This window comes from Acomys russatus, chromosome 27 (genome assembly GCF_903995435.1).
Source record: "Acomys russatus chromosome 27, mAcoRus1.1, whole genome shotgun sequence".
Lineage (NCBI taxonomy): Eukaryota > Metazoa > Chordata > Mammalia > Rodentia > Muridae > Acomys > Acomys russatus.
This window is the reverse complement of record NC_067163.1, coordinates 44,507,225-44,525,703: the sequence shown is the minus strand read 5'-3', so window position 1 is coordinate 44,525,703 and position 18,479 is coordinate 44,507,225. Positions and strand designations below refer to the sequence as shown.

At 42.5% G+C, this 18,479-nt stretch overlaps 1 protein-coding gene across 3 annotated transcripts in view; it reads left to right on the top strand.

Annotated features, from left to right (window-relative positions):
* The window catches only part of Galnt7 (polypeptide N-acetylgalactosaminyltransferase 7), a 124,691-nt gene that overhangs the window by 84,183 nt on the left and 22,029 nt on the right, over window positions 1-18,479 (top strand). For all 3 annotated transcript variants that reach the window (XM_051170049.1, XM_051170050.1, XM_051170047.1), the window contains exon 3: window positions 14,318-14,484. In XM_051170049.1, the coding sequence (XP_051026006.1) occupies window positions 14,318-14,484 (167 nt within the window). The remainder of the gene's footprint in view (window positions 1-14,317; window positions 14,485-18,479) is intronic.

Sequence of the window (18,479 nt, the reverse complement as noted above, 5' to 3'; positions counted from 1 at the left end):
CCACAGAGGAGGAGTGCTAAAGACAGGGAGAAAACAAGAGTCCCTCACAACCACAGAGGATAAAGAAATGCTTGTTTCTCTATATTGGAGAGATTGGTCTCTAATTTGCATCAAAGGGTGTGAGGAGAAATGCATCATGGGTGTCGCGGGTTTAGTATATCTCAGTAACAGTAAGTGAGCAGCACTTCATAGGAAAGAACACCTTTGTCACTTCTGAAAATCGAACCCTATAATTCTTTGGACGAAGCATCTTTGTAGGCCAACCTAGCATCTAATCAAAAGAGCACATTGTCCTTGCGAGGGTAGGTTGTCATAAAACAGGCTCATTTCCCTCTGTCTGCCTCTTGGTTACTGCTGTTGCTAAGTGGCAAGGCCGCCCTCATCTCTGCTCTTCTGGCAGCTTTAGCTTGCCCGGTGTTTTTATATGCTGGATCCTTCCGTGTTTTACCGAGTGTGTTTGACTTACCCTGACTTTTTTTAAATGAATCTATTGATTGACGTTCTGTTCTCTAGCACAGGATTGTTTTTGTCAGAGCACACATTTAATTTAATTGAAAAGCTGTAGCTCCATCCCTATCTTTTTCATCTTGCATGCAGAAGCATTTGCCTGTGGGATGGAAATCTATCGAGCCAGCACACTTCCCCTTAGAGTGAGCCGTCCAGGAATGGCAAATTCCATAGCTGGCCCCAACTCCCGATCCTTCCCCAGTGCAATGCTAGGAGTTGAACCCATAGCCTTGTGTGGTTTTACTAAGTTACCCAAACTGCCCTTCATGTCACTCGGTAACCGAGTCTGTGACCTACAGTGCCCCTGCCTCAGCCTTCCAAGTATCTGGGATTGCAGGCTCATGCCACCCATTTGGGCTGTATAGCTGACTTTCAGTAACTGTCTTCATTGATGAAAAGTAATTTCTGTCCTCTGCATTTTGATGCACACAGTCAGTTCATCATGGCTCTGCTCAATAGTGACTGAACACTGTCGTCCAATACTGAACTATTGTTCCAATGGGAAAATACAGGGGTGGGTTTTGCAAGTCTCGGGTCAAATTTTTCAATGTTTAATTTTATTTTATGTATGTGGCCCCTTTAATACATCACACCCCCCCACATACACACACACACGCGCGCACACACACACACACACACACACACACACACACACACACACACACATACACACCTTCTTTTACACTGTTCGGTATTTGACAGAACCCATGGCTATGAGGCTGTAACTCATTCCTACACATAGCTTTATGGAAAAGGATTTTTCTCCATAAGGCACAGCATGGTGTCTTTGTGCTTAGAAATTTTGGTATTACACTTAGGACCATTTTAAACAATAAAATCCTCAACAAAAAAGTATAAAAAGGAGAGCAATGTGGCATTAAATAGTCTACAGCGAAGATACATTTTCTGTGCAAAAACAGAAACTACAAGAGCAACATCTTGTTGGCTTGTTGGGCAGCTCCAGGTCCCAGCCTCATTGTGGACAAAGACCAAATAATAAAGACCCCCTAACAAAGTAAATATTTTTACTTGTTAATTTATGTCCAAATGAAATATGATAGTGGCTTATAGAAATGTCAAGAACAAAAAATATATAATTGAATATTAAATTTTCCCTACAAGGAACATAAACAATTGGCATTATTATTATGTGTATATTTCACCTTTTCTCCCTCTATCCCACCCACCCTTCCTCACTTTATCCCTCACTTCCTCTTACAGATATGTCATTGCTACAGTGGGCTTGGAAGGAAGCTGGAGCCCTGAGCTCCCCAGAGGCTTCTGCCATCCGGAGCATAAACGATGGAACGCAGGCAGCTTTCTGCACTGTCTAGACTATTTTTTAGATTCTTGCGCTGCAGTGGTCTCTGTTGATTACTACCTACTCAGTGGTCAGGCATGCTGAGGACTGTGTAAAGGCAGCAGTAGCCTCCTCCCAGACACCAAGCACATCACCTTCCTGGTACCAAGCACATCACCTTCCGGGTACCAAGCACATTACCTTTCCTCGACAGGTGGCTGTTCTGTTGAATCTGTTCAATTATCTTGTTAACCGGCCTTGATCTTTATCCAGCATTTTAATAGTTTTAGATTGTATCTCCCCTCCTGCTCGAGAGAAAGAAATGATTTCCATGTAGCACAAAAACAGAAGACTGTTCCTGTTTGCCACTTCAGTCTTGGCCTCAAAGAAATGTTCCACAAAGTCCGGTCAACCGTGAAGTCTGGTTCTAGGGATACAGGCAAAGAATTGAAAGGCTTGTGGCCTATGTGAAATGGGTAACTCCAAACTGGGGGTGAAAGGATTTGGAGGTTAGTAGAGGGCAAATGTGTTTGTTTGTTTGCCTGTCTGTTTGTTAATCTATGACAGTAAGCCCTACAAGTATCTGTGCTCCTAGGTGAAAGAGCAGACATCAGATAGACATCAACCTCAGTGTCTGAAGGATTCAACCAAGTTATCCGTGTTTAGGAAAATTATAATTTTGGAGGAATTGGTGTTCAACATTGTGATTGTCTTCGGTACTGAGGACACCTCCAAACTGATGTTCTGTCATGAAGGTTTAGTGTAAAACATGAGCAGCGAGAGCAGTGCTGTGGCACTGGCCCCAGTGGTCTGATGTGCCCGCCACAAGCAAGCTGGCATTTGATGGCTTGAATATGAGAGGAGCATTTGGACAGCAGGGCTCAGAGAAGTCAGTTAAACGCATGGTTGTGAATACAGTTCCTTTAGTTACCACAACATGATACCTACTTGCTGCCATCTTTCTTTCTGTCTGTCTGTCTTTTTATGTTGTTTGGTTGTTTCTTTGTTTGTTTGTTTTTTCAAGATAGGGTCTCTCTGTAGCCTTGGCTATCCCAGACTCACTTTGTAGACCAGGTTGACCTCGAACTCACAGTGATCCGCCTGCCTCTGCCTCCTGAGTGCTGGGATTAAAGGTGCGTGCCACCACACCCAGCTTTACTTGCAGCCATTTAAAGAAACTCCAAATGTCCTTAACCCAGGAGATAGACACAACCGAGCCCATCCCAGTTGCTTAAGAATGTCTAGGCTTCCTGAGGCATCTGGACAAGATACAATTTTTCTACCACATGAAGTACTTTATTTCTAAAATTGTGATAATTAAATGCGATTACTTTGGAACATAATATTTGGAGCATTATACTGGAGGATAAGTGCTACCTTTCCAGCTTGGATTTAGAGGTCAGCAAAAGTTGAGACTGGCCTTAGAAAAACACCACCAGAGTTCTTCCATGTTTGTTGTTGTTATTGTTGTTGTGTTTTTGTGGGGGGGTTGGTTTTTTGGTTTTGGGGGGAGTTGGGAGGGTTGAGACAGAGTTTTTCTGTGTAGCTTTGGCTGTCCTGGACTTACTTTCTAGACCAGTGGTTAAGAGCACCAGCTGCTCTTTCAGAGGTCTTGAGTTCAATTCGCAGCAACCGCTTGGTGGTTAACAACCATCTATAATGGGATCTGATGCCCTCTTCTGGCCTGCACCCATATATGCACAGAGAACACGCTGATACATAAATAAATAAATAAATATATATATATATATATATATATATATATATATATATATATATATTTTTTTTTTTTTAAATGAGAACCGGTATAAATAAGTAATTTTTAACATGCCCTCGCTTAGAAAAGATGTGTGTCTGGCCAAGCTTCCCACAGGGTTAACATGACAGTCTGGTAATGGCATTTGTGAGAATCAAGGTTTTTGGGTCGGGAAGGCCTCTTCTTGGGGATCTGCTGCCAGAGTGATGCTCTCCTCACGTGTAGTTGCTCTTACTGGTGACTGCATTTTTACACACCTTAAAAAATAGAAAAATGCACATATTAATAGATAATGTTTTGTTTTTTTTTTTTAATCACCTGTAGCTCTACAGCCCCAGTAGGTCTTTGTTTCAGGGTTTTCTGAACCAGAGTTTTGTGTAGCCAAGACTGGGCTCCAACTCCCTGTGTGTGGAAAATGGCCTTAAACTCTTAATTCTCCTGTCTCCACCTCCTAAGTGCTGGAATTACAGGCATGTGTCACCACGCCCACTTCCACATACTGCTTCTTTAAACAATGAAGTTAAAGAGCAACTTTCAGTTCATAAAGTACATTGCACGTTTTATGTGTCTCTAAATGTTTGTTTGTTTTTCTGAAGCATTCTTTTCTTATCTGTATGCTAGGCATTCCTCTCCCTGAACAGCCACAGTTCAGTTTGCTGGTCCTTCATTTTGAGACATTTAGAACCATTTCAAAGTTCTCACTATTGTAAAAACGCTGTGGTGCGTAAACCTGGGACTTGGTGTCTGTGCCCATTAGTGTTACCTCCATAGGGCACATTGGTAATGGGGTGTCTAAGTCAAAGAACTGATGGCCTCGCTTTACTTACTTGTACTTTCTAGCTCTGGAGCCTGTTCTGCTGCCTGTCATGTGCAGGTTCCATATTGTGTCCACATCATACAGAATGGATCTGTTCTGCCTTCCACCCCCACCCCTCTCTCTTTCTTTCTGATAATAACCTCCTTCACATATTGGCTTATCTATAGTTCAATTCAAAATTCAGGGTCATTGAGGAGAAAAACCTTGAGTCCATGACCCGCTCGCTGTTCCGAGTGACAGTGGCTCACTTGTAATGTAGATGTGCGTTAAGTCCTTGGGTTCACCTGCAAGGTTTTCAGCGAACTAGAATGTTTTCCAAAACTGCGGGTTCGAGCCTTCCTGCCATCTCCCTTGCTCAGACTGAGAACTTTCGTGCCCTCGCAGTTCACGGAACTCCACGCGTGCAACAAGCTGCTTGATAACATCAACTCAACCGTGGTGACTTGGCTCCGGCAGCGGACATTCTGTAAAATTCTTCCAACAATGCATACGAAAAGCAAAGGCGTGAAGCAGAGAATCGCCTTCATATGTGCTTACCTACACAAGCCCTGAGTCCCCGGCACCACATAATCCTGGTGTGTTTGGCCCAAGCCTGACATCTCAGGACTGCAGCAGTGAAGGCAGTTGGGTCAGAAGTTCAAGGCCAGCCTGGGATACATATGACCAGGTCCCAGGGTTTTTATAGGGGACAGGCAGAAGAGTAAAAACTCACTTGATACTAGAAAAGAGGTAGAATCATGATTTCTTGAAATACTATTGTTAGAGTTTTCTCTTTTTAGTATTTATTGACTATTCCATATATACCTGTTATGTTGCATATTAAATGCACTGCCTGGATCCTAATACTTTTAATGGCATAAGTCACTAACCACAGTTAATATAGTCGTGTTAACTGCAGAAACTGACTGGCCTGTGAGTTAATAAACACCAGCTGTTTTTATTATGCACTCTTCTCAACATCTGTAACCAACTCTTACAGTAGAGTCTTCAAAACACGATGTAGTGTGTCCCTCGTTTGGCAGTAGAAGGCGTTGCTAGGAGACATGGTGCAAGAATCCATAGTAGACATTCATTGCACAGCCTGCAACATCCACCAGTAACACCATCCTAAAACTGCCGTGCTGCCCCTGTAAGCACCTACCTCTTCTTCAGTCATTAGCAGAGCTGAAATGTGCTTTTGGAAACATGAGTCCTCCATATGGTCGATGCAGCTTCCTTATTGTAATTAGAGCACCAAGAAGGCGTATCATCGCTCACTGAGTGACGAAATGTGAAGTGGAAGATGACTCAGTAAACATCCGAAGGAATGTTTGCAAAGTGTGATCCTCAAATCCATTCTGAACTTCAGCGCCCAACCTGTTCCCTGCACAACTGTTTTTAACGACTTGCACTCGGTGTGATGCCATTGTCACCACTGAAGCCTTCACCAAACATAGCCCAGTGAAACTCAGGACTGCATGGACCTCCCACCTGGGCTTTGAATCAAGAATAGTTTACTTTACTTGAGCAATAGGTTTCTTAAACATAGATCTAACTAGGTTTTACTGCTAGAAAATTCTAGCCCAAACTGGCAAACTCCTCTAAGAGGCAGCTAGAGAGTAAGGGTGCACCTGTTAGCAGAACTCAGGGTGGTGTCATGGGTAGTGGATTTTTTTGTGAGTAGCGCCCTAGAACTGGGTGTGTTGGGGCCCTTCACACTCTGCTATGCACTTTGCAGACTGCATTCTTTATTCTCTTTCTACCTCCTTTCTTTATCCATCCTTTCTGTTTTTTATTTCTCTAATGGTTTCTTCTCTGTCTTTGTGTGCTGCCCAAGGTCCTTCAGGGAATGGGGTGAGGCAGACATTAATTAACGAGCTCAAAACACAAATCTTTCTTTGCTCCTGCTACTAATGGCTTCGCATCTGTGTGCGGTTCACAGTGTGTTGATCCTTACCTCCTCTTAGGGGTTGCTGTTTTAGCTCCAATATATTGGTGTTTGATAAGCTGGCATTTCTGTAAAATAAGAATATCATATGTAAGCTCCTATGTGAAATGAGAGTCCAATATAGCTATAAACATATGGCTAACACTGTGAAATGTTCTTTTTTTTTTTTTTTTTTTTTTTTTTTTTTTTTTTTCCTTTCCCAGGGAGTTTTGAAGAAATATGCAAGAACATATGTCCTGTCCTAGGACTCACTGCCAGATTTTTTTTCTAAATTGTGGTTTGAGATTTCAGATCATTAACTGGACACATCTGTCTGAGTATGTTTTTCTTTAAATAAAAGAAAAGAGGAAAACTTTGAAGACCACTATCCCAAAAAATACAGTGCAACATTCTTAGGGGTTTTTTTTTTTTTTTTTGTTTTGTTTTTTGTTTTAAATAGTTAATATCCTCGACCCTTAAAACCAGGCAGAAATCCTGCATGCTGTGTGCAGTCATTTTTTGTTAGTAGCCATGCATTCCTTGTGTATGGATGAAAATATGGAACTCATTTTCCTATTTACTTTCTAAGCATGCGTTTGTAAGTGATGCTTAGTAAAGCTGTGCTCTAAGGGAAAGAACTTTAAATCTACAATAGAAGGAATCATTTTTTTAACTCACTTCTGTTATTAACTCTGCCTGGGCAGGTCATACACGCTAACAGCCCTGGTACCTGTATGTAGAAAATGAATGATAAAAAATGTCCCCTTACCTTGCAAGCTTACCATGAAACTTGGAGGAGGTAATGTATGGGGGAAAGCTTTGGGAAGAGTGAGAGCTATTGAAAACACACTTCCCGTCTGGGAGCAAACGAGGATGCTCGACAGCAAATCACCAATTATCTGCCTCAAACTATCTGCCTTGCAAGGATATCAGTGTCCTGCTGTTCTTTGGAATGCATTCTGAGAGCTCGCCCCCTATGGGGATGCTGGGCACGTGCTTGGAATTGGATGCCCCACAACTCCTCAGGGGCACTTGTGTTGCTCTGTGCTCAGCTCAGTGCTGTCCACTCTGCTGCCCACTCAGTTAGTGTCCTCTGAGTCTAGCCTGCATGTCTCTGCTGCCACCTGTCTCCTTAGCAGAGAGGCATATGCTTATCTTGTTTACCATCAGTCCACCCTACAGGTCTCTCCTGTGTCTCTTTGCAGTGTCCTCAAAAACTCCAGTCCCTAGCTTCTGCTTCCTGTTTTGCCTGCCGGACACTGGCAGGGCAGGAGCAGCAGCTAATGCTGAGACAGAGCTATCCTCATGCTTGACAGTCTCCCACCCAGGTCACTGAAATGAGATCACATGGAGTTCCTCTGGCTTTTTACGAGCTGTGAATTCTAGCCATACCACAAGTGCATTAAGGATCATTGGCTATTACAGGACAGGGAGCTGAGAGAAAGGAAAGGTAATATCATGGCTAATGACTGGGCAGCTGTCTCACTATAGGGTACCAGGACACTGACTGCCTCACAGAGAAAACTGAAATAAATATACAGAGTTTTTCTATTCTTCATTGTATTTATTATTGAGGGCTCTGTGTATGTGAGAGAGGACGGAGCGTGCAGGTTGCTCTTTATATGTAGAAAACAGAGGAGTTGTGAAATTGGCTCTCTCCTTCCACCTCTTTGTTGTTTCTGGGGATTCCTTGTACCTACGGCACCAGTGTGCGAGCCCACGTGCCGAACAGCAGAGAGCACGTGTTCTGGGCAGATAACTCCTGCCCTTAGCCCAGGATCCAGCCTGGAAAGATTCTAGAAAACCTGCTTTGCTGAGACAGCCCCCTGGCCTCCAGTCCACTGATGGTTTGGCTATAACTACCCTTCAGAATCCCAGTTTAGCCCCAGAACAAGACTTTAGTCCCAGGAATTGATGCAGTAGCCCAGCTGGAACTGGAGCACTCGTCTTAAACCTTGTGCACATGACAGACATCTGTCATGTATTGAGATTGAGCTGAGCAGAGGGGCGGAGCCAAAGCTGCACACTGCCCTTACCTTCCTATTTGCTGTGGTTTCCACATAGTACATTCAAACAAGAATTACTGTTAGCAGCCGTACTTTCTCATTACTTAGCTTTGATGTGACAGGTGAGATAGTTGAATTTTATTTTCAGACACAGCCATTAATTCTGTGTTTATCGACTTGATTTTCAACCTCCCCAAAGAACATAAGGTTTATTATTCTCCCTGTCAATAATATTTGACTCATTTGCAGAGAAAACTAGATGGTGTTCTGTGACATCAGACAAGGCTGAAAAAGAGTAGACCTGTAAACATTTTTTTAAACCAAACCGGCAAATATGTGTTGAGAATTGACATAATCATGAAATGCTATTTGAGTAGAACCAACCTTAGCTTTTCTGGTGTTTTCATTGAGCTGATAATAGGATGAGTGAGTTCTGTTACTGCAGATTGAATCTGACCTTCAAAGGAAGACTGACTAATAAGAACATTAGGGGAAAGTAATTAGTGTCTAACAGCGAAGGAGAAGGGCTCAAGCTTTTCATGGATGGGAATCTGGGGAAATGATTAGGACTCAAAGACACTGCAGCTCCATTCCATGTGCTGAGTCAAGAGGAAGACGGTTTTATTAAGAAGGGACCAGTCTACACAGAGGCTAGAATAGGGAGCAAAAACCAGAAGTGGTCATGGTACCCCACAGCTGTCCTTTAGAGAGCAATCCTGAGTCAGTAGTCCTTGCTTCATCCGAGGAAGGCTGTGTGGAGCCTTCAGAAGTGTGGCACTAGCCATCCTAATAGACTCTACATTGGCAAAGTAATCTGATTTTAGGAAATTTTTGGTGATGACTAGATTACAGAACTTGAGAGCTTTTTCGTTTATTACTTCAAATTAGTATCTTCTATTTTTAATTTAGGTAACATATAAAATTCTCTAATGCTATTGTTCATCTATACAAAGTATTTTTAGGTCCTAACAAGTGATACTTCCTGGAGAGGCCCTCTCCAGCTCATCTTCCTGTATCTTCACCAACGACCAGACAGAAACTCCCAGTCTCACGTTGTAAGAGAAAAGTAGACTGGCTGACTTCCTGGTTGACTAGTGAAACTCCCTTAAGTTTTATCCCATGAACCCATATACATAACAAGTGGAAATTTAGTAAAAATATTGAAGTTAACATGCTAGATGTGGTAGTTACTTAAAAACAAATCTTTGAAACTAGCTAAGCTAAAACAGGTAGGCAGAGAGGTACTGTTGGATTAACTCATGGAAACCAAGATCACACAGGATTGTGAGAGTCATTGGAGATTCAGAACCAGGACAGGGCAAGTGAAGAAGTGAAGCCATGTGTCTGTTAAACATTCATAATCATTGCCATATACATACATACATACATACATACATACATACGTACATACACACACACGTATGTGTATATATGTATATATATTTTTTGCATTCCCCTATAAAATGATTCTCTGCATGCCAAACCCTTGCCTCACAATGGAAGTATAAATAGAAATTAACTACAGTCACACAAGCTCAAAATGCAAAGGGAAGGACTCTATTGGCCCATCTGGGACAAGCATTCCCTACCAGTCCATTCTGCTGCCCTGGAGATGGTGTTATATAGTCTCCTGCTCAGGAATTGCCTTTAAGGAGACAGAACCATGTGATGTAGATGCTTGAAGCAGTCATCTTAAACTTTAATCCCCTTAACCGTAGAATCTGTTTGGAGTGCAAACAACAAAGAATAAATGATCTGTTTGGCCATAGTATATGGTTTTACAATATTAGTGGGGAAACACACTCATCAGGAATAATATGCATATTAGATTTGACATATTAAGAGTATGTTAGATTTACTAAGCCCTAAAAGTTTCTTTTTACTTTTTCATTTGTTATTAGATTAACTCACTCTGTGTGTGTGTGTGTGTGTGTGTGTGTGAGTGTGTGTGTGTGTGTGTGTGTGTGTGTGTGTGTGTGTGTGTGTGTAATGGTCAGAGGACAGCCTGCAGAAGTTGATTTTTTTCCTTCTAGCAGGTGAGTTCTGAGGATCAAGCTTATCTCATCAAGAGCCCCCCCCCCCGGCCGTTAAACCAATCCTCCATCCCCAGGCCTTCAAAGCTCCCTACAGAACCAGAAACTGAGGAACTCACCTCAGTAAGTGGGACCCTCATCACTCACCCAGAGACACTGGAGAAAGGGGAGGGGCTTGAAGAACAAACATTTTCCAAAAGGAAGAGAACAGATTTCATGCTGGACACTTGACGGTGACATGAGGCAAGGTCCCAGTGACTTAGACGTAAAGACTGGCCTTCGTTAAATGCCAGCATGGGTTTATGAAGAGAACCCAAACAAAAGTCCTATCTTTGAAAGAAGACACAAGCTTACCCAATAGGCCAGGAGACTGTGATAGCCAGTCAGCTCAGCTCAGCAGGATATTTTGTCACGTCTTCAGACCTCTGGGGACAAGGTACAGACACACAGGTTGAGTGGTAGTGCTGCCAAGTGAAGTAGAGATGGGGCTTGTCGTCCTCTCGGGGACAGCAGGTAACTTGAAGCACAGGGCCTGGGCTTACATTTGGCCACAGGGACAGTAGACAAGGCAATAGGAAGCACACTGAGCCAGGTGTCAACATGGAGAGCTGGGAGTGGTGCCTATACGGCACAGACGCTAAACTCATCCCAGAGACGAGGCCTGCGGGAGTCAACGTCCAGGGCAATATGTGAAATGCAATGAGAGCGTAAACACAGAACAGGAAACTCTGGCCTCGATAACAACTTAGGGTGCAAAGTTCTAGGGCTTTGGGAGCTAGAATATGATAAAATTACAAAAAGAAAATGTCAGACTGATGTAGTTTTGGTTGAAGCCATGAAAGAATTATACCTAGAGCCTGTTTGGAGCATTCTACCCTGAAGTTGACCTAGAGTCATCTAATCTCTTCCAGGAGCCACACTGGTAAAATGCATATCCAGAGAGTGGTAAGGAGGAGTTGACATTCTAGTTTTTGACACTAAATTTTGTGGTTTTTCTGTGCATGACACATCTGAAGGAGCAGCACCTATCGTGTGCTGAGGTGCTAACTTAGAAGCATTCCATCCAGCGTGCTCAGAAGCCGTATCCTTGGATAAAGGCCACCACAGTCTCTTGAGTTTGATGCACTGGGTTTAATGGTGATAACTCTCCTTTCATTGACTGTGTACATTTTGAATGCTAAGTTAAATTTTATGTCTCCGTTACTAATATGTTCAGGAATTTCAGTATAAGCTCCATTTTAGGTGCATTCTACACCTTTTTCTCTTCCTTTAATTATTTAAATAAACAGTATTTTTAGATGGAGGCAGGAAAAGCTCCATATTTATTTTTAAATGGAAGAAGGTAGTTAATAAAAAAAAAAAAAAGTCAGTGTTTCTCAAATTATGGGCTTGATTCCTGTGCCTAAAAATTCTTCCCTGTTAGATTTAGACTTCCTGCAGAATTAACAAAAGAGAGTCTAGAGTTATGCCTTATTAAAATAAAGACTTGGAGCAGCCAATCTAGAAATAAGACGCAGCTCTTAAAGGGCACAAGCTGAGTAACCTCCGCACACAAATCCACACAGCACTGTAGATTAATAATAGTACGTGCAAACCTCAGTCACGTAGAACCTAAACTGTTAGCTTTTTCATAGTCTGCTTAACTAGATAACATCCATCAATAGTCTAATTATAAGGCTTTTAAATTACTCTATTTTAGGTGTGTGTGTGTCTGTGTATGTGCGCACGCGCGCATGCGTACACACCTGGGGTAGGTCAGAGGGCATTAGATACTTTGGAGATGCAATTACAGGAAGTTGTGAGCCTCCTTATGAGGGCACTAGGAACGTAACTCCGGTCCTCTGGAAGAGCAGCAAGCATTCTTAACAATAGCACCACCTTTAGTCCCCGTGACAAGGTTTCACATCAAACTCCAGATGATACTCGAACTATACAGACAGCTCAAGTAAAGTATTAATACGTGTTTCATTTTTGGTTTTGAAATCTACTTTTGTAAATGACAGAAGTCACTAGAAAATGCTTGGGGGCGCTTGTTCTGGGGATGGCTCAGTGGGTAAGAGTGATTGGTACCTTCCTTCTGGCTCTGAGTGCGGGGTGCCCTGTCTCCTTGAGTACACTGAACTCTTTGCATCAGCTTCTGAGACATTGGTTTTAGTCCATTTTGTGTTGCTGTAACAGATCACACAATGAGAAACTTGTCACAATTCCGAGGGTGGAGAAGCTTTAAGACTGAGGGACAGACTTCTGGGATGGACCTCCTTGCTGCATCTTCTCATGGGGAAAGATTTAACAGCAGAATCGTTCCTGTGTAAATGTGTGAGGAGAAACAAAGGGAAGGGGCTGATCTCAGGGTTTCGAGAAACCCACTGTGATGATAACAGAATGACTCACCCTCTAGGCCTCGCCTCCCAACAGTCTTGCACTTAGGGCTCAGATTTGCAACACTTAAGCTTTGTGGGCACATTCTCACTACAGAAAATCAGTGCTGTGGTGACTTCTGGCGATTTCCAGTCCTTGTAATGAGTAGTTCCTTCCATGGCATCCTTATTCTAGTGTCTTCTCTCCACCTTGGTCCTCAGTGAGCCCCACTTGTCGTCCAGAACCAAACCATGGCGTAAAGCTTCCATGTCATAGATTCTTTACCTCCTACCACTCTGTCACCCAGCAGACAGCAAGCTATGATCTCGGGGTTACTTCTTCTGTTCCCTGTTGAAATTATGTGGACACTTCTGACCTTGTCCTCTTGGTTTTTCCAGAATTTTCTATTTCTTCATGCTAGGAGATCTTCTGCTACCTTCTTTTTTTTTCTGGAAGGGGAAGGGCTCTTCTTTCACAGAATATGGACCATCTGGACTTATTGGTTCTCAAGGGCATCTCAGAATAGGATTGTACCAGGTGGACGTACTAAGAGAAGAAAACACATCAAGTGCTTGTCAAAACCATCATTCCCGATCATGATGCAGCTCTTGTGTGTTAGCTGCCGGGAGCATCCTGCTGAATGAAACTAATGAAGCTCTGTCCTTAACAGACCCTGGTCTTAAGCATCTAGAAGGATGGGTTCCTATATAAGGACACAGAACCAAGTAGAATGCCCATCAGTAAGGAAATGACTGAATCGATTACAGAATAGCCCATCCTGGGGAGGATTATACAATAAATGGTTTAAAGCTAAGTGTATACATGTTCACATATTCACACTCCACCTTCTGTGTGGGTTGCAGGAATTCAGTCTGGCTTGCTCATCAAGCATCGTTATGAGTCTGTCTCACAGGCCCAGGTCCAAGACTTAGGCTTTCCGGCTTCTGTGTTTTAAACTTGTTACCCTGAAAGAGCATGCGGTCCCTCCCGACTCTGGCTTACCCCCTTTCAGATGTGCTTAGCAAGGCATCTCTGGCCCTGCAGTCTTCATCTGACAGTTCCGAGACTCCTCCTGTTAGGAAAGCCTTCCAGCAACTTTATTCCTGTTTCAGACATTTTTTGTAGAGTAACCAAAGATCCCTCGTTAATCAATCCAGTAGGTCTAGATGACATTAAAGCTATACTCATTTGCTAGGAAACTCGGAAGACTTTCCTGTGTCCCTGGTTTGCCTGCTTAATCTTTTTCTAAATATTTTTACTGTCATATTAGACAACAGAATAAATCTCTTTCACTTAAAGCTCAGGTTTCAAGAAAGAAAATAAAGTGATATTTGTGTCATAGAAAACAATAAGCTGACAGCCGTAATAGTATCTTTGGCATGCTCAGCAACAGTTTACACACTATTTCTTTTATCACACAGTGTGCTGATACCAAGGAGCTCTATCTGAGTAGCTTTTAAACACCAGCTTCTCTCTTTGATCTGGTGTTTCTGTAGAGATCCAAAGAGCGTCATACTGTTTCCCTAGATAAGTCAATAATATTTAAGCCAATCAGAAAATGCAAGCACAGAGACTCTGAAGCCAAGCATTATAGATTCCCTATGAGTACATGTGATGAAACTTTCTTCTTGCAGATGCAAGTATTGGCACTATGATGAAAACCTGCTCACTGCAAGCGTCGTCATTGTCTTCCACAATGAAGGATGGTCAACTCTCATGAGGACAGTACACAGCGTAATCAAAAGGACACCGCGGAAGTACTTAGCAGAAATCGTGTTGATCGATGATTTCAGCAGTAAAGGTAATGTCAATAGACTTGACATCTTGGCTATAAAATTTTGGCAATAATAACTCAATTATAAGTAATTATTAAAGTGTGATATCAAAGTAATTGTTTTAAAAATGAAGGGTATCTAGTAATATGCTACCATGTTGTCACTGTGCCAAGAACTGTATATGAATCACTTTGTTTTATGCTAGCAGTAACCTTTAAAATACTATAATTATCTATACAAGCGACTCGACTCAGAGAACCCACATGACTTACCAGTAGGAATTAACTGCTAGATCCAAATCCATGGGTTCAAGACTTCCTTCTAACATTATCTGATGCTGTATCAGTTCTGTGGGGCTTAGGTTTCACAAGAATTGAGTTATAGGCATAACTTCATGAAAGACTGGAAAACGGAGCCATGTCTATTTTGCAATTTGCCACCTGAAGCTCCAGTCATAGTTTTGAAACTGAGAGCCACCTACCTATCTCACAGCCTTCATTCTGCACTTGAACAATGATGCAGACATACTGAATTTGGCCTGAAGATGTGAGTGTATTAGTTACTTTCTTGTTGCTGTGACAAAGCGCCCAACAAAAGAAACTTAAGAAAAACGCGTTATTTTGGCTCACAGTTTAAGGGCTCATTGAGCCCATGGAGAGAAAAAGGAGGGAGATAAATGTTGGTGCTCAGCTCATGTTTTCCTTTTCTCCAGTCAAGGACCCAGGTCCTTCCTGCACTCAGAGGCCAGACCCTGACAAGTTATCATATCAACCATCATACTGGTCATGCCGAGTGACTGGTAGATACCAAACACATCTTCGAAAGCTCATTTTATTCTGTATTTGATTTAAAATACTAAAAGAAAAAAAAATATGAGTTTCTGTGTATTTGTTGGGGGCGGGGGTGGATTCCTGTACCTCAGGCTAGCCTTGAACTCTTTGTGTAGCATGAGATAACCTTATTCCTGACCATCCTGCCTCCACCTCCCAGGCACTGTAATCACAGGCTGGCACCTGGCTCGTTCTTCGTTCTTTAAAAGGAGACCGTTACAGCATGCAGGAAAGCAGTGGGTCATCTTGGTTCAACCTGGCAAGAGAAGCGATCAAGTGGTGCTTTTCTAGAGAGCCGACTTTTTAAAGCTAAATTTGAATAATTTCATTCAATACATTATTGTAAGGTCTATATCCTTAATCACAGAAATGTGCCAGTCAATGTTGTAGCCAACATGCAAGCTAAATTAGAATTCAATACGACCCGCATGTTTGTTTGTTTGTTGCTTGTCACAAAACAGTAATAGTTTTTGAACTGACTGAAGTCATCAACTACTCCACAACAACAGGATGTTTACACTTTGGCAAACAGGTTTTTGTGCATAAGACACAACTACCAAATCTGATGTTTGGGTGGAAGAGTATTGTAAAATGTCTTTCAGAGTGGCTTTATACAGCTTCCTTCCTCCAAAGCTCAACTTAGAACTCTCAAAGTCTGGATAAACTTGTGCTGTTTCTCCAAGCACATGACTAGAATCTTGATCCACACGCATACGCTAGCACTAGAAAAAAATAAAGTCATGATTTAATTCCTCCCCCTCATTTTTTTTTTTTTTTTTTTTTTTTTTTTTGCAGCTGATAACTTTTTTTAACTCATCATTTTTAATTGCGCTTTACATTCTTTTTAGCTACCTTAAATATACTTAATTTGGATGTCTTATCTGGGTTACAGTTTTCTGTGACAAATGCTTTTATCAAAAATATTTTTCCCCGCAAGGCAAGCATTTGAAAATAGACTTTAGGGGGCTGAAGAGGTGTCTCAGTGGATAAGAGCACTGGCTGCTCTTGTAGAGGACCAAGGTTTGGTTCACAACACCCGTGTGATAGCTCACCACCACCTGTACCTCCAGTTCCTGTTGATCCTACAACCTCCTCAGGCCTCCAGGGACACAGTGCACATGTGGTGCACTTCCATGCAGCCAAGCAAATACACATACACATAAAGTAATAAACACATCTGGGTTTTAAAAAAAAGGGGGGGAAACGAGATATGCCGTAGAGCGATACTGTGGACACTACCCACAGTAACTTTTAAATGTATAAAAAAAATCCAAATCGCTGGGCGCAGTGGCACATGCCTGTAATCTCAGCACTTGGGAGGCAGAGGCAGGCGGATCTCTGTGAGTTTGAGGCCAGCCTGGTCTACACAGCGAGTCCAGGACAGCCAAGGCCACACAAAGAAGCCCTGTCTCAAAAAGAAAAAGGAAAGGAAATCTGAATCTACAAAACTACTTTCTGAGCTCTCTGATTGTACTGATTGTAGGAACTTTATTATTAATAATGAAAAATCAGCTTTATAAAGAGAATAGGTACTTACCTCTCTAAAGTGCTTGAGCTGCACGTGCATCTGACTTTCCCTCTTGCTAGCTATGCCTCTCATGTTACAACTCTGCAGTTCTAAGTCTCACACTCAGGCAGGATCTGCTTACCTCACAGAAGGCAGAAACTTCTAGATTCCCCTGGAACACAAGTCCAGAAGGTCTGTAATTAGTGTTCCCAGTGTCAAGACAACATTAAAATCTGTTGCTACTAACTTCAGGAAAATTGTAGTTTTTGTTTAGTAAGGCTGAAATAAAAATTTAGTTTGTACTTTGCCCCAAATAGATTTAAAAAGTAAACCTTGAAATGATTTTTTTTAAGAGACAAAAATAGCATAAAACCTCATGAAGGATCTACCTACCTTTACGCTTCTGGAAATGACAGCATTCTTTCTTAGCAAGATTTGCGGCTTTTAAACAGAGCAGGCTCCTCCTCCCACCCATATATGTCTTTGGCTGAGGCCAAGGTGGCTTCAAGTGGAACAGCCACACACACTTAGCAGTCTGCAGCAGGCAGGGTTTTCTCGGTCCTACCTCAGGGTCTGCAGCAAGCAAGGGTTTTCTTGGTCCTACCTTAGGGTCTGCAGCAACCAAGGGTTTTCTTGGTCCTACCTTAGGGTCTGCAGCAACCAAGGGTTTTCTCCGTCCTACCTTAGGGTCTGCAGCGGCTCAGGGTTTTCTCCGTCCTACCTTAGGGTCTGCAGCGGCTCAGGGTTTTTTCCGTCCTACCTTAGGGTCTGCAGCAGCTCAGGGTTTTCTTGGTCCTACCTTAGGGTCTGCAGCAACCAAGGGTTTTCTCAGTCCTACCTTAGTGTCTGCAGCAGCTCAGGGTTTTCTCTCAGTCCCACTGAATCTCGTTCAGGATAGTCTCTGCTTCCCATCTAGTGGGCCTACAGCAGCGTTAGCTGTGTACTGCCTACACAGAGATAGAGAAAAGAGCGGACTGTGGAACACAAGTAGATTCTTGATGCTTCTCCTCACAAGTGGCCTGTGACCTTTCCACACAAGCCTGGGTCACCGACAGCCACAAACCCAGCCTGACAAACACGGGTTGTAGGAAAGCACTATTCATCTAGAAAGTAACATTGTACCCAATGAGGCATAAGCACAGTGCACCCACAGTGTGAGGTCACAGAGAAGCCATTGCTTGACTAAGAGTCTAAATTTGAAAAACATGTCACTTGTTTCTGTACATTAAGATGTGTTTGAAGTTTGTGTTGAAGTAACGTGTCCCAAAGACAGCCCTAATGGAATTCAGAAAGACTTTAGAGAATAGTAGCATAGGACAGTACAAAGCTTTGAAAGAAAAGGACAGGATTTCTGTTTTAAAAAAGAGATAAACAACTAACTTTGAGAGGGAACATCACCAAAATTTTTAGTAGGAAAATATAATTAAGGATGAGCATTCTATTTCTAAGACTCATTAAAAGTTGGTGCCAAAAGCCAGGTGTGGGTGGCACTCGCCTTTAATCCTGGCACTTGGGGGCAGAGGCAGGCAGATAGCTGTGAGTTCTAGGCCAGCCTGGTCTACAAAGTGAGTCCAGGACGCCCAAGTCTACACAGAGAAACCTTGTCTCAAAAAAAAAGTTAGTACCAAAATTTGTGTGTGTGTGTGTGTGTGTGTGTGTGTGTGTGTGTGTGAGAGAGAGAGAG